The following is a 17,676-nucleotide window of genomic DNA, read 5'->3' as shown; positions in this document are numbered from 1 at the left end:
TCTGCAGAACGTGTTAATCCTGTGCACTCGCACTGTTTGAATCAATAAATAGTTTTTTTTCCTGTTAGGATTAATTGTTCCAAACGTCTTCTCATGTGCTCTTACGTATTTCTTGCTATTGTATTTTTATATTGTTCCTTGTAATAGTTGGACATTTTCTTGTATAATTCCTCACATCCTTTGTAAAGGTCAATGAAACGCAAAATTTCAATTTTCAATAAATGATGTAATCTGGTTAAAGCAACTACGGTTTGATTAAACCTTTTCCTTCCTATTATTTAAAGTATGAATTTCACCAAATTTTAATATGTATTTAAGTTATAACTTACCACATGCAACATGCTCGAATTGAAATCTGAAATGCATTCAAACCACAAATATTTCACCTTAAATCAAATACTCATTTGCTTATTTAATCTTCATATAAGCTATTTCTTTTATAATTACACAACTTTGTATTGAATGAATTCTAACGGAGGGACGCTGGATTTTAATTATAAATCACAATTATAATAGAACTTAACAGCTCTCGCCACTAGTCTACTGGTTAGTAGTGTGGTTTCGTGCACATGTTCACAGGTTCGATTCCCGGTCATTCATATTTGTTGTGTCTATATTTTCCAACCAGACCGTGTTTAAAGTGAGGTTTCTATAACCTTATACGGACCTTCAAACTGATACATTATTTCTAGATTGATCAGAATCTCTACAGATGCTTTTTGGAACTTCCTTCTAATTGTAACATCTCTAATTCCTAATGTTACAGATAAAAGTTTATCGAAATACCTTATTTCACAACTTTTTTAGAAGTATAATTCAATTTAACAGCCCTCCCCACTAGTCTAGTGGCTAGTGCACGTAGTTATCGGTTCAATTCACGGTGTTTTTTATATATGAGATTATCTATATTTTTCATCATCCTTTTGTGTTTAAGCTGGGCTTCCTTATTACCTTATATGGACCTTTCAACTAAGGTGCTAGTTCGGGATTGAAGTGTTTCACTAATATTCTGTTTGACACTTCTTGGTAAGAATAAAAATACCTGCTCACGAAGTGAATAATTAAACCTAGCCAAGTGTCATGAACAAGAGTCCACTTGAAGGTTTTCTTTGAAAGTAATTCCTGCAATGAACCTATGAATTCAGCATAATGGTATATAAAATTTTTGTTGAAGTGAAAGAATGAACTTATTATTTAACTCCTTTTCGGTCTTTTAATTTACGAGTATTCTTAATTGCCTGGATACCTTCACTTTCAATTGACATGTTACGTCTTTCAAATTGAGAATCTAAAGGTTGATCTTAGTTTGAAACAAAAGTCTTTTACGGAAGACGGTTAAATCCCATTTCCTTAGCTGTTAAAATACATCTGTTCATAAGTTCTTCCGTTATTCAATATCATTTGAAAATATATCATCATACAAAACTCAACGTTATTTCGAAACATGCCGGTAAATACTGTAGACATTAAATTACCCAAAACGAAAGGTGAATTCATCATTTCTATTGAAAGGTGTAATAACCTATACATTTTGTTTTTAGTAATAAATGCAGTAATATTTGTACTGTCTTTAGACACTACTAACTGATGAAAGCTAGATTTTAAACCTATTTTTGAGCAGGGTTGAAAAAAAAACATGTTTTTTTTAAAAAAAATCAAAAAGAACGTTTTTTATGTTTAAAACATGATTTTTTTGTTTAAAACGTTTTAAACGTTTAAAACAAAGTACTTTGTTTTAAACAAAAAAATCATGTTTAAAATGTTTATTTTGTTTAAAACAATAATGTAAATACGCATATATATTACATTTTTACACTCTTAGGTATTGCTTGCAATCTATATTCAACCGCTAGATCAAATTTCGGGAACTTCCCTAATCTCGATCCGCCAAATGTTCAATTCCGGAGAAAGAAATCGGGATTTTCCCGATCTCCGTTCACGGAATATGTAGTTTAGTTTCTTTGTGTTACGTTCTACTGGTCGTCTGCAGTCTTAATCTTTAGACGCCCATTGACGCAACTGCTGTGTCAGGGCTTTAAACCTCAATGACAGTCTTAAACCTCAAATTAAGGCTGGAAGATGGTTTTGGTACCAATTTATTCCTGAAAGATGCAGCTTTGCTGGTGTGCATTTTATGTGTGTGGGAGGAGAGTAAATATCGTGTTTTTTTAAACAGTTTTTTGGGGGCCATTCCCCTTCTTGGGGGATAGATTCATAAAAATTGTTACGTGAAGCAATGAAGTAGGCCACTACATGGTAATATCGTGTATTTGTACTTCTTGCTTATATGGGGTAGCAGGGAGGGAGGAAAGTTGTCCAATTTTTGGACTTTAAGTTTTTTGACGTAAATTACATTTATTTTTACAACAAACATCAATAGCTCAGCCTCTAATTAAGCTAGAAAGATGTTTTGGTACCAAAGTATTTTTGAGGGATGAAGCTTTCCGCCAGTTGCATTTTATGTATATAGAAGGTACGTATGCACGGCGGAGAAAGGGAGGATGAAGTTCGTTTTTTTTAATTTTTCATCATTTTTTTCATCAGGTTTTGGCGGGTATTCCTCCCCCCTTTGTGGTACATCCATAAAAATCGGTATGTGAAGCAATGAGGTAGTCCCCTACATGATAGTAACCTGTATGTGTACTTGTTGTTTATAGAGGAAGAGGGGGTCTTTGGTTAATTTACATTTATTTTCGGGACGATCCCATATAACACAAGATATATTTCACTGAAGTGGTCTAGAAGCATAATTCTTGTTCGTACCGGTATATATGATGTGTACAGCAAAAATGATTTGCATATGGACGTGGTACTATAGTGGGGGAGGGGAGAGAATGTCTAATTCAATGAATGTTTTCTGCGCATATTTTTTTTTTTTTTTTGAAAATATTTCCTACATTAAACGAATTCATTACGCAATGGCAGCAATGGCTACCATATCTTATATTATTGTCACAAGTATCTGGCCTACACATTCATCATTTTGTCACCGTAGGGTGACTGCAAGGGTTGCCAGGGCCCTGCAAAGTCAATATTTTCAATTTTTAATGATTTTTTATCTGTTCTTTTTCTACGAATACGGCGGGAATTCCACGAATGTTACCTCATTGGAATTGTGGTCTATAAGCTTTCCAATGGTGTATAACTCATGACTCTGTGATAATTAGGGGGGTCACCAGAGCCCCGAACGTGAGAGTCTACCATTTTGTTAAAATCCCTGGCGGGCGTCTAGAGTTAGTTGTGTTGTTATGCCGTAGACATTAATCATTATTAGCTACCCATGTTGCAGATAGAGATGTATCTTGAAAACTGTTTAGTTAAAATATGTCATTTGCTCCTTGTAGGTTGGTCACTGCTCTTTTCTATGAGTTGTATTGTATTTGACAGAGCATTTTTCTTAGCTTATGATGTGAGAACTTCATTATTATGGAAATAATAGTGATCAAAAAATACCCAAGTTTTGAATTTGTGAATTTGCATCTTAGAATAGTGTATAGTGTGTTTAACCTCCGTTATTCTTGGAAATTAAGAAATGTTGAAATACTTCATTTGTATTTCTGTTGGTTTAGTTATACGCACATTGATGTGCAGAATTTCGTTCAGTAATTGCTGTTATAATAAGAATATAACTCTGCTTGTAATTTACTCCATGCACAAATCCTACGAAGGATGGGTTGTTTGTTAGAAAATTAAATTAACTTACTCAATCTGATATTTTAGTTGTTTTAAACATGTTCAACCACCATCGAAAAAAACACGTTTAAAACAATTTGTTTAAAACGTTTAAAACAAACTGAATAAAACAACAGCCCTCGTTTTAAACATGTTTTAAACACTTGTTTTAAACATTTTGTTTTAAACATATCAACCCTGTTTTTGAGTAAACCTAACCTAACTAACACTGTTCGCAATGCTACAAATAGCGTTATTCATGCTGGGAAAACGAAAATTATGAATTAATTCTTTTTATAATATTTCCATATGTGACGACAAGCATTTTACTTTTGCCTACAAAAAATACGTTATGGTCAGGGCCGGATCCAGGATATTCTGAGGGGAGTGCACCAAATAACAGCCGGTACATTTGAATTAAATTTGAGTTTTTAAATACCTTTAGGCATATGTGGTGTGAATGAGAAGTTGCCCTGGAAATGCTAAGTATCTGCTCTCGACGAATCCTTTTCCTTCAATCTTCAGAAAAGTGACTGAAACTGTTGATTTTGCAAAAAACTCACTGCCAGCTTCTCACTTTAGCTAGTGTAAATTTACAACGAAGGGGATGCACGTGCACCTTTGCACCTCCCTAAATCCGGCCCTGGGTGTGGTATATGGCACGTAATCTATTTTTTCAACTATTTCGTGTTTTACGAGCTCTTAAAATATTATTATTTAATTTTTCTTGTTTGTAAATCAGGAGATGATGTGGTTATAAGCAAACAAGAGTATTATCCATCAATTCATTTTTCTATCCGAAATTCGTATTTTGACGTAATTTAGAAATAGGCACGTCTCGATAACTGATAACAAGTTGATCCACATAGGTTTGGGATTGGTTATCTTGTTCTAGTAAGTTTCCTGTCACTATGTAATTACCTGTTTTATCTTGTTCCTTTGAAGACGACATTGATGTTTACAAGTAAACTCCATTTGAAATAACTTGCCCTTTCTGACAGTTGCTTTTATCTGTTTTTTTCTTCCAGCACGTGGTCATAACAATCAGGTTAGAAGAACTGTTTCCATTGCAACAGCACATTCAGTCACTTATAGTGCTCGCTCTGCAATGACAACATTCCACCCTTTCCACACGTTGCCAATTTGAATATAAACAAATGCATATTTAGTCGAATGTCAACTTGAGTAGTGGACCTGCTGGTTATTGAGAGCATTCTTTTTAGTTCTCTTTTCTATCATTTAATTTTACAAAACCGAGATTTGCTTGCAATGAATAATTGGGTGTTTCAATATCCTACTCAAAAGATGACAACACAACATTGAGCATCACGCGCGCGCAGCGAACTGTAAGAAAGGACAAGTAGTATCAATTACAGTATAATTATTAACAATAATGATTTCCACCTCGGGATCAGCATCTGTCTCATCCCAGCAGCACGAGAGATTTAAGTTTCTCCAAATAAACAAATTTCGCAACTGTCTAGGAATTGTTGTAAGGACCTAGCAACCCTGAGAGCGTGGTGATGGCAGCCCACATGCACAGGCTGTATAAGAAAAGAACGTAGCTCGGGGGAAAATATTTTTCCATGACATACAAGATCGCCGATCCTGGGGGGCGGGGGCCCCCACAGCTCATGTGGGCCCTATTGTATTTATGAATATACAATATTTGGCAAAATTTGAATGCAATTTGTCTTAAAATCCTCATATATATATATATATATATATATATATATATATATATATATATATATATATATATATATATATATATATATATATATATATATATATATATATATATATACCTTCTGCATCTGAATGAGCTCCCCATATTTACAGAGAAATCGGCGCCCTTGATGACATATGTGGGGTCAAGAACACCAGTACTGTAACTTGTAAGCTCCCTTGGCCAACCAATCATGGATAAATATTTCTTTTATTTTTCATTATTTGTTTAAGGTGTTAAGATAGTATCAACTTATGACAAAGTTTAGTCCCTGTTTTCCATGTCTATTAGACAACAGATTGGGTGTTATATTATGTAAACTGGAAGAGATAAATTACACGCAGAATATTGCAGTACAGAGGGTGCCTTTGAAAATCCCGAAATATTGTTATTCTCTATGTAATTAGTACAGCAAGAGACCACTCGTTGATTAGATATTTCTTCTTTACTTCTTGTTCATAATGACAAAACTGTATCGGCTTTTTGTTGTTAATAACAACCTGTTATTAGTAGGTTGCTGCAAACATATTGGGATTCTTATGAGATGATACCATTGTTTCACCGCATCTACCCAGCCCATCTACTACAGTACGCTACCACAATAATCTACTGTATAACTAAACAAGGCATCAAAGTGTAATGCAGCAGTCATCAACTGCTCAAACGTAATAGTCATTCGCTGATTACACAAAAATTTATGCGCCGAATGAGTCATCATATTTGTTATCAAACGATAAATATTGTTTTCTTTAACATTCATACCTAAGAAATGGATGATATTAATATATGAATATATTAACTCAAACAGCCTCTGATCATGACGCATAAACTTGTAGAAGTGCAATCTCACAAATAGTGTACGAGCAGCTTAAAAATGAAACGGTTTTATACTACGTCAAACAGTATACCAGGTAATTGATGACCCGATGGCCTTTTGTACAGCAAATTTACATTCAGTTCGTGTGCTAACAAGCAATTAATATCAAATCTAATGACAATTTTTTACGTTTCACAATATTGCTTAGTCGAAACAAATAAAATAAAATGTAACTTATGTGTTTTTGTCGTCTATATACGATAGATTACACTGGTCGGCATGAAAATCCTCTCACGAGGGTGAAAGGGTGTACCGGATAGATTTCGAGACGCTGATTACGAATATCTCATCGAGAAAGTCCCAGCACGTAAGTTTTTTTTTTTTTTTTTTTTTTTTTTTTTTTGCGGGGTGCTGTTTCCATAATTGACATAAAAATAGTATTTTTCGTATTTAATACTTATGTGTTTTCCGTGTTTGGAGTGCATAATTCTGAATTTTTATCTTAATCCAAGAACTGTTACTAGGCTACATCCCAAGAACATTCTTTTCTGTCGCTCACGACCCTCCGAAAACGTACCCCCTCCCCTTGGATTGCAAAGATTTATTGTCGTTCCACACTGCATACACTAAAAGCTAGGCGTTATTGACGGAGAAAGGTTTCGTAATCAACTTGCGATCATTCGTCGGCTCCCTTTTGTCTAGACGACAGACAGATTGTTGAAACAAAGGCGCCAAGACATACACCACGTTGTCTCTTGAAACAAATATTTCAGTTTCGAGTTGATCTTCGTGTTAGAAGGTGGTGTTACGCTGTGTCTGTGTATGCCGTAGGTGAAAAATGAAAAATATTTCTGCGTGAAATATTGACGTTTGTGTTGCCGAGAACTTGCAACAATTCGACAGATTCATTCTGCTATATATGTGGGGAAGTGATTTTCAAGGGACAAAGAAGGCCATTGTCGCCGTTCCTGAAGACAGCCTACCATCTGTACTTCGGGTGTAAAATCGGCGACCAGGATCGGGTTTGGACTCCGAAACAAAGTTGTAACTTGTGTGCGCGTACTCTCACAGGATGGTTGAAAGGTACACATAAATCGATGCCGTTCGCCGTACCTATGGTTTGGCGCGAGCCCCGTGATCATGTTTCAGACTGTTACTTCTGCCTGACTAATATAAAAGGTTTCTCAAAAAACGTGAAGCATAAAATACAGTGTCCTAACTTGGATTCTGCGAGGAGACCTGTGAAACATGATGTTTGTCTGCCTGTACCCGTACCACCAGACTCATACACCCTGTGCAGTGTTTCATCCGCTGAAGAACCTGCTGCTTGTGAGGATGTTGCACAATCTTCGAGTACACAGTCAGATCCCAATTACGCTCCAGTGCCTGACACTAATGAACCACATGTGATAAGTCAGGAAGAGCTGAATGATCTGATCAGAGACTTAAACCTTCCCAAGTCTAAGGCCCTGTTGCTTGCATCACGACTTCAACAATGGAATCTACTAAACCAAGATGTGAATATATCGATATATAGGAAAAGAGATGAGTCTAGTTCCTAATTTTACAAAGGATGGTGATTTGGTATATTGCAGTGACATTCCATCGCTTATGGGACAACTGAACTTGAACTACAACACTGAAGATTGGAGGCTATTCGTAGATTCCTCTAGGATAAGTCTCAAGGCAGTGTTACTACACAATGACAATGAAAAGCCAGCCATCCCTATTGTTCATGCTGTACATATGAAAGAAACGTACGAGAACATGCGAAATCTATTGCAGAAAATAAAGTACGAACAGTTCCAGTGGTCTGTATGCGCTGACCTTAAGGTTATTGCAATTCTCACCGGTTTACAAGGAGGTTACACAAAGCACTGCTGCTTCTTGGTCATTGGGATAGTCGAGCCAAAGATCACTACACCATTACAAAATGGCCGCCAAGGAAGCAACTGGTCCCAGGGGAGATGAACGTGGCTAATGAACGTCTTGTGGATCCGGAGAAAATATTCCTACCACCCCTTCATATCAAACTAGGGCTCATGAAGGTCTTCGTCAAGGCCCTGAACCGGGATGGTGAAGCATTTAATCATCTCAGAAAACTATTCCCAAGACTCAGCGAGGCCAAGGTGAAAGAAGGTGTTTTTATGGGACCTCAAATCAGAGACGTTTTAAAGGATACTACATCTTTTTCTAAGCTTAATGAAGTGGAAAGTGAGGCTTGGGAGGCTTTTCGAGAAGTGTGCAGTAACTTTCTAGGAAATCATAAGCCACCTGATTACAAAGACATTGTGGGTAGGTTAATTACTTCATTTCGTAACATGGGATGTAATATGTCCCTAAAATTACACTTCCTGCATTGCCACCTGGACTTCTTCATAGAAATGTACAGCTTGGAGGAAGTCTCTGACGAACACGGGGAAAGGTTTCACCAGCAAATAGCTACCATGGAGAGGCGCTACAGTGGTAAATGGAGTGTGAATATGTTGGCAGACTTCTGTTGGAATGTGACACGCGAGACACCCTGTAGTAATTACAAGAGGAGTAGGAAAACCAAGTGACACATAAGTATTTAACTTTTTATGCAATTTTATCTGCTTAATTTATATTGATATTTAAATTACAACGTGCAAATTATTATGGGTGGAGAATAGCATCTTTGGGCGGATATTGAAACACCCCCTCCTCCCTGAAAACTGGTACGTCCTGGAGAAAAATGGGTTACGGATTCGAACTCAGGAGCTCGAAACCTATAGGAATCACCTATTTTGGGTCGGCAAAATGAAACTTATTCCCTCCCACGAATGGTGTTCAGCATACACTCACTCTAACAATTTTATTAAGCTCGATTATTACTGGTTTATTTCTCATACTAAACATTGTTTTCGTTGAATACTAATAATATTGTACATTTTTATTATTATTATTTCAGAATTCTCGTAGGCTTTATGGCGACTACCATGTTTCTTTCCATGTGGTTATCAAACACAGCAACTACAGCATTGATGCTACCAATTGCAAGATCGGTTGTAATGTTTGTAGAAGAGGTGAGTATGCTCTTATATTACGTACTACAACAATACAAGTACCGTAAAATATGAGTAATATTGAAAGTACAGGAAGTGCTTACAGTTAGAGTGGCCACGTGTCCGGTGGTTTTTGAGCTGTCCCTTGTTTCGGAATATCTTCCGGTGTCCAGTGAAAAATGCAAATGGAACACAAAGTATCCTTTTAATTAAAAAAGCGTCCTTTTTTCATTCGATGTACGTAGTATCATTTATACTTGTTCCTTAAACCCCATAGTCAAGTCTTCATTTAGAAACGTTTTGAAATTTTCCGTCTGAATCGATGCCTGTAATTCAGATTACTGTTAAATGGTGAAAGGTAACGTAAAAATTGAAATTGGAATGCGGTTAAATAAACAAAAGTCAGAATATTTTAAAGTTCTGCTTCTGCAGGTATATGTAGAGCATAGGTAGACCAAATTACAGTCCGGAATCGTTTTCCCCTACTACCAGATTTTATTACAGAATTCCACTATAATACAAATAGATACAAATTAGTGGTAGGTACAAAAACTGGTTTTCCGGTTTCCGGTTTTTAGAAAAACTGAAACTGGTTTCTGAAAATTTTTTAAAAACCGGTTTTTCTCCGAAACAGTTTTGTTTTCTCCAAAACCGGTTAGGTTTTCACCGAAACTAGTTTTCGGTTTTTTCTAAAACTTGTTCTATTTCTGAACAGCATAGTGTTTCGTTGTCCTTCGAAAACCGATTCCGTGTCCACAGAAATAGTTTTGTGTTCGGCAAAAAACGAACCGTTTTTTTGATAGAACCGAACCAGTTTTGGCGAAAACCGAAACCGGTTCCGGTGAGTAGAATAAGGAAACCGGTTTCGGTGGGAAAACCGAACCGGTTTTGGAGAAAACTGAAATGTCTGTTTTCGGATTTCGGTTTTTTCTAGAAAGCGGTTTTCGTTTTTATAAAAACCTGTTTTGCCCACTCTACTACAAATTCTCTAACGTTTGGGTAAAATAGGTGTCCTTCCGACCTGACCGTCTCCGGAAGGATTCCTCACGAAGCAAGCTACGTGAGGAAGGGTAGGACATTTAATGTTTCACTGTAAGCAGGAGGGTTAAGAGTCCCGACAAAACTCCACTACAAGCTAGACAGGTGTTATGATAAGGCTTCTCCCTATACTGCACTGCTAGCAGAGAGAGAGGTAAAGGTCGCCGGTCCCCACAAGGCTTCGCTACAAGCCAGGAGTAAAAGGAGGCCTAAAGCTCTATTGTAAGTTGAGGAAGGGGATTCGACAAGCCAAAGACTGATGCTTGTCTCTGAAATCCTGTCGGTTATATAGATGTTCCAGATGAGGCGGTGGCTCGGTGATGCTTCTTCGTCACATGACCAGCAGTGACGTTGTGGTCCCTATCGTCCACAACTATAGTAATCCGTAGTAAGGCGCACATGATTGATGTTCGATAAACATATGTCAGTTGTTTGCTAACACAACCATGCGGGATATGATAATATTGTAAGGACCCCCACATCACGACAAAAGCACATGTCAACACAGCACGTGTTATTGATTGTAAACAGCGTAGCAGACGAGAAGCCGACACGAAAGACACCAAGGAACGCCGAAAGAAGACGGACCTCACGAAAGGACCCGAAGAGGACAGATAAAAGCCCAACCACCGAGGGACCTGGCATCAGTCGACCAACTGATCAACTAACCAACACCTGCCCTGAGGTCGCACTGGACTAGGGGTACACCTACCCTTACCCGAGGTCGCATTGAACTAGGGATCCTTATTACAACCTAGCCTCGCGAAGCTGTTTTGGGCTGAGGGGGCTATCCTTCAAGACTCACTAGAAGCAGCAGGTGCCTTGGAGACTGCCTTTGAGAGAAGGGGCATCATGCAAAACTCCTATTTTCTCTCATCTCGTCAATAACAAGATAGACACTATTTTACTCTTTGTAATCAAAGACATTTGTATTTAACAAATTTTATAATAAATTGGTGAAAGGGAAAAGACTAGCCCGGACCGTTATTTAGCCTCTACCTATAAAATCATTACAATATCTTGAAAAGCTAGAGGCTTTTTTCCCACGAGCATGAATAACAAGTAACAACGACAATGTCTAGATGGATTCTCAAATTATGCCAGTCTGCCGAATGTTCCGTTTTTTTTTTTTTTTTTTTTTTTAACTTTTCTTAATCTGGTCATCTTATTACAGATCATAATATGGGACTGTTATGCCTGTTGAAAACTGATAACAGTTCTATTATTTTTGTTTAATTGATTGCAGGAAGTTCAGGAGCTTCACACTTGTAGTCCGAGTAGGTTTAGTGCGTATTCAGTGATATGTTGACAATTGAAACGAAAGAAAAAAACAATTAAAACCTTACAATTCAGTGAATCCACGTTCTTCATTAGGAACCTGTATTACTTCCGAAGGAATGTTAGTAGAAAAGGAACTTGTGGAGCTATTTTTTTTATCATGAAAACAATAATCAAAGAATATTTTGCACTGAATTTAAAAAAAAAAACAAACATAAATATACAATTCAACAATCTTGTCAGATGGTGATGTAGTTCGTTTTCATATATAGACTATTTCCTTGTAATTTTACGTGACTAACAAAAATTTTATCAAGTAATAGATTACGCTATGATCTCGTTAATCCGGCCTCTCAACAGCCTGGTCATCAAATAAAAACGGCTTTCTCTTACCTTTTCTTTTACATTGCCGTTAAGACATTGTTGTGATTCAACACGAACAATGTGGACTTTTTTAAATTAGTATTTGAGATTTTGAATTGCTCAAAATTGTCACAAAAATGCTATTTCAGTCATGGCATCCAGAAGGAAACATGCTACGCCAAATTTGTCCAAGAACAGACAAACGAACCAACGATGATTTATTGATGTGAAAAATTTCTAACGTTGTTTAAAGTCTTTTGTATATATTATTGATTTTAGGTTTTCGTTGGTTGCTGTGTGTGTGTACGTATTTCTCGATGAACAAGTATTGCTAATTACTTGTTAATCGTGGGATTGAATGATCTTTTTAGGATCATGTATGTTGATACTGGATTGGAAAGTGCTTGTAATTGTGGGGAGTCGACTTCCTCACCGTCACTTGAAAAATGAGTAAACATTTCATTAAAATCATTCAGGAAATTGTGGTTATGCTCACGTTTTGTATTCGTTACAATGTAGCCTATTTCCTTTGATGGTAGCACTATCATTTTTTATTCATTACCACTGGGAAGGAAGTTACGGTGGTGATGTTACGTAAAGCTCAGTTCATTTGTAGTATTATGCTGGTTTGAGGCATCGCATGAATGTTGTGAGTGGTACAGACCACGGGTTCCAGTAGTAGAGTTGGTGGAGATTCAAGCCCGACGTCGGAAGACTGGCGTAAAAGGTTCTGCATACTCATATAAGAAAGAGAGGTCTATCTATTCGTGCAGGTGGGTGATTCTGGTGTCACGCGAGTGACCGAAAGTAACTCTTGCGGTACAGTTTTGTATTATTTGAGTGGATGGAGGGTAGTGTGAAGCGCATGGCGCCATAGTGGGTTTGCATATAGAAGGATGGGGTGCTCTATGGCAGCACAGAGCTGCAACTTATTGATTTCAGTGGTGAGAACGGGCGTGAGGAAGAATGGCACCAATAATATAGGCATGATTAGCTTTGAGGACATTGAATTGAATATTATCATGAAGTAAGAGAAATCGGTACTATTTTACCCAGAGATATTATGGACCGGTCTCTGTCGTAATGTCTTCATCTTGAAAGTGGAATATGGCACCTAAATGTCGGCGTTGCTTTGTATAGTGCACAATGCCTTTTGATTTGCTTTGTTTTATATTCGCCATTTTGAAACGATCAAGCAGAGTGTGAAGGTGAGCCAATTTGTAGTAGGCCATTTCTCCATGTATGAAGTGAGTACGCGAGGCAGCAGCTGGGACAGATGCGTCAGCTGAGTTTACTGTATACAGTGTTGGGCAAAATCAATTGAAATCAATTGCAATTGATCAATCAATTGAAAGTAATTGCTCTGAAAATCAATTGCAATTGATTTCAATTTGTAATTGACAATTAATTCAATTGCAATTGAATTCAATCATAAAATTTGCAATTAAATTTTCGTCAATTGTTAATTGTTAATTGGTCACCAGACAATTGAAACTTTTAATTGTTAATTGTCAATTGCAAGGGGTGCAATTGAAACATTTAATTGTTAATTGCAATTGACAATTGAAACTTGTAATTGTTAATTGTAATTGTTAATTGCAATTGAAATCAGCAATTAAAACTGAAGATAAGAAGATGTGTGTGTATTGTGTTGTCCACTTGTTACTGTTTTACATATTTCAAATAAGGTACTTATAAGAAATGCTGGATACCTACCATCCTTCCCCCCCCCCCATGGGAAGAAAGCCGGGAAACTAAGTATTTTTTTAAATATATTATGTTTATGGTTCTATCCCCCTCGAAAGAACTCTATATGCCCGTCATGCATACAATAGGAATGGGCACCAACGAGTTCGAGCGAGTTTTCTTTAAAACTCGACTCGACTCGAAGCAGACATCTTTGAGCTCGACTTGAGATATCGGCTCGAAAAATTTCCCCCAACTCGACTCGAATTCGGATCGAGTTTCCAGTCGAGTCGAGCCAATTCGAGTTAAATTCTTTGTGTTACTATCTTCAAGTATCATACATAGACAATATAATTATCAATGATACTACTACTACTACTATAATTAATTATCATTATAACACCGTGTACCTGTATAAACATGGAATATAGGCGGTTTGTATCGGAATACTAAAAATTAGTTGACTGTCGATCTCGGTCGTCAAGAAATCTTCAGGAGGCAAGGACATCGGTCACGAGGTTCTTGGTTTGAGTTCAGGAGGAGCAAGTATTCGGGCTCGAGCCAAAAATTATTAAAAGTTATGGGACTCCAGCCAAATATGTTCAAAACTGCTCGACCCGGGTTTAGGGTTGTCAACAGCTCAAGCGGCTCGCTCACAGCTTATTCACTTATCGAGCCGAACCGAGAAGTGAGCCGAGCCAACAGCTCATCCAACCGAGCCAGCTCGAGCCGATGCTCACACGAGCCGAGCCGAACCGAGCTGATTGCTTACCCCAACCGAGCCGGTTCGAGCCATCGGCTCAGTTAAGCTGACTCGAACCCAGCCTATGGACTCGTTTCAACGGAGCCGGTTCAAGTCATTGGCTCAATTGAGCCCAGTCGATGGGTAATCCCAACCAAGCCAGTTCAAGCTGTACGCTCAGTTGAACCGATCCGAGTCGGAATGACATCACTATTCCGGTTGGGCTTCTACTTTGGCTAAAAAATTGGACCGTGCAGTTCTCAGCCTTGATGGTAAGAATTACAAAAAATGATATGAAATCTTTAGTTTTACGTCCCACGATTATGCCGGTTAGGCTAAAGGAGACGGTAATGATAGGAAATGAATGAAATGAAGAAAGTGGGAGGAAACGGGAGAACCCCGAGAAAATCCACGAGCACGGTGTTTGTCCACCACAAAGTACAAACTGCGCGAGCTGGGATCGAACCAGGGACCTCAAGCACCGGAGGTGAACGCTCTACCACTGATCCACCGCGCCAACTGGTAAGAACTACAGTATATACTTATATTGGTGCTCACGGCGTCATTAACTTGTTCCGCCACCAACGAATTTCAAGGTACTTTGTTTTTCATCTTTTGTGCGTGTTTTGTGTCGCTTTATGCGCCTATTCCCACATTTTGTGCATCACCGGAAGTGGGTCAAAATGGGCCTACAAATATGGCGGAACAAGTTATTGCTCTTCCGCCACCAATGAATTTCGAGATCGTTTCCTTCACATCGTTTTGTGCCGTTTTGTGCGTCTACTTCCGTTTTGTACGTCGTGGGATGTGGGTTAAAATGAGTCCCCAAGGTGGGACGAAAACGATCAAGAGTTCCGCCACTATTAAATCTCGAGGTCGTTAATTTCACATCGCGTACCCTTTTGTACGTCTATTTCGACGTTTTGTGCGTCACTGGAAGATGGTCAAAATGGGCCTCGAAGGTGGGACGAAAATGACCCACTGCTCCGCCACTACCGAATTTCGAGGTCCTTCCTATCGTATCGACTACTGAATTTTCGTGTTGTTTCGTGCCCCCATTTCCACGTTTCGTGCGTCACCAGAAGTGGGTCAAAATGGGCTTCCAAGATAGGACGAAAATGACCCACTGTTCCGCCACTATCGAATTTCGAGTTCGTTAATTTCACATCGCGTACCCTTTTGTGCGCCTATTTCGACGTTTTGTGCGTCACTGGAAGACGGTCAAAATGGGTCTCGAAGATGGGATGAAAATGACCAAGAGTTCCGCCACTACTGAATTTCGATATCCTTCCTTTTGCATCGACTAGTGGATTTTCGTGCCGTTTCGTGCCCTTATTTCCACGTTTTATGCGTCACCTGAAGTGGGTCAAAATGGGCTTCCAAGATGGGACGAAAATGACCAAGAGTTCCGCTACTATCGAATTTCGAGGTCGTTAATTTCACATCGCATACCCTTTTGTGCGCGTATTTCGACGTTTTGTGCGTCACTGGAAGACGGTCAAAATGGGCCTCGAAGGTGGGACGAAAATGACCCATTGCTCCGCCACTATACGTACCGAATTTCGTGGTCCTTCCTTTCGCGTCGACTAGTGAATGTTTCGTGCCCTTTTTTTCACGTTTTGCGCGTTACCAGAAGTGTGTGAAAATGGACCTCCAAAGTGTGACCAAAATGACCCATTGTTCCGACACTGTCGAATTTCTAGGTCGTTTCCTTCGCATCGTTTTGTGATTATTTTTTAAAAAGTTTTCTGTGCCTACTTCCTAGTCTTGTGCGTCACCGGAAGTGAGTTAAACGGGCCTTTAAAGTGGGAGTTAAATGGCTTACTATTCCGCCACTATCGAATTTCGGGGTTGGTTCTTTCGCATCATTTAGTGTGTATTTTGTACCGTTCTGTTCACCTACTTCCACGTTTTGAGCATCACCAGAAATGCGTCAAAATGGTCCATCAATGTGTGAGAAAATAGAGCCATTGTTCCGCCACTATCGAATTTGGGGGGTCGTTTCTTTCGCATCGTACAGTGCCTGCTTTGTACCGTTTTGTGCTCCTATTTCCACTTTAGTGCTTCTATTTCCACTTTAGTGCGACAACAAAAATGGGTCAAAATGGCCTACAAGTATAGCGGAATAACTTAATGCTGTTCCGTCACCATCAAATGAGGTCGTTTCCTTCACATTTTTTATACATGATTTGTGTCGCTTTGTGCATCAGTGGGAGAGGGTCAAAATGGACCTTGAAAGTGGAATGAATATGTCTTTCTCTGCCATATTTGTAGGTCGCCTTTGACCGACTTTCGTTGGCCTACAAAACGTGAAAGTATGCGCAGAAACGGTATAAATATGCACTAAACAATGCGAAAAAAGCGACCTTGAAATTCGATACTGGTGGGAGAGTGGATCAGTTTTCTTCCCACATTGAATACCCATTTTGACCCACTACCATTGAATCACAAAATGTGGAAATAGGCTTACAAAACGGTAGAAAACACGCACAAGACGATGTGAAGGAAATGACCTCGAAATCGTTCCTAACGGAACAGCATTAACTTGTTCCGCCATATTTGTGTTTTCATTGGGAAGGCCGATGGGGGTTGAATTTGAACGTAAACACTATCGGGGGTGTCACTATAGGTCTCATCAACCCCGATAAATATGGATTCGACACAAATTCTAGTACTTTTATATGTCCCGGTGAACGCACCCTCAGACCCCCTTGGTTCGTATTGTGAAAAAATCTCCTCTGGCCCCCACCAACCCCCAACTAATGCCGCGAAAACTATGAATGTGACACTAACATCTGCCATTTTCTACTACTTTTTACATATGCCGGTAAAAGTCCCTATAATCCTCTGGTTCCAATTTTGAAAAAAAAAACAATGCCTCTGGCCCGCAGCCGATGGGGGCTGTATTTGGAAGTCAACGCCTGTGGAAGTATCACCATTCATCTCAGCGACAGCGAAAACTATGAATTTGACACTAATATCGGTCACTTTCCATTATTTTTACATGTCTCGCAATTCCCCACCCCCGGTGACTCCCGGCCCGCATACAATGGTGGCTAAATTTGAAAATCATCGCTAATGAAAGTATCACCATTGATCTCAGCCACCGCGAAAACTACGGATTTGACATCGGTCATTATGGATATTTTTACATGTCTCGTGATTCCCGTTATAATGCCCCCGTTTCTTATCTGATGGGGGCTAAATGTGAAAGTAAACGCGGTCTTGAGTTTCACCAATGAGCTCAGCTACCCCGAAAACTATGAATTTGACATTAATATCGGTCATTTTCGATTATTTTTTTACATGTCTCGGAATTTCCCCC

General features: G+C 38.7%; 1 protein-coding gene across 5 annotated transcripts in view; it reads left to right on the top strand.

The window, feature by feature from the left end:
• LOC145692719 (Na(+)/citrate cotransporter-like) overlaps nt 1-17,676 on the top strand; it is a 103,813-nt gene that overhangs the window by 21,357 nt on the left and 64,780 nt on the right. For all 5 annotated transcript variants that reach the window (XM_081768139.1, XM_081768135.1, XM_081768138.1 and 2 more), the window contains exon 4: nt 9,151-9,265. In XM_081768139.1, coding sequence (XP_081624265.1) covers nt 9,151-9,265 — 115 coding nt within the window. The remainder of the gene's footprint in view (nt 1-9,150; nt 9,266-17,676) is intronic.

The sequence above is a fragment of the Thermobia domestica genome, chromosome 8 (assembly GCF_964235325.1).
Source record: "Thermobia domestica chromosome 8, izTheDome1.hap1.1, whole genome shotgun sequence".
Lineage (NCBI taxonomy): Eukaryota > Metazoa > Arthropoda > Insecta > Zygentoma > Lepismatidae > Thermobia > Thermobia domestica.
Note: the sequence above shows the minus strand (reverse complement) of the source record. Positions and strands in the feature narration are given on the sequence as shown.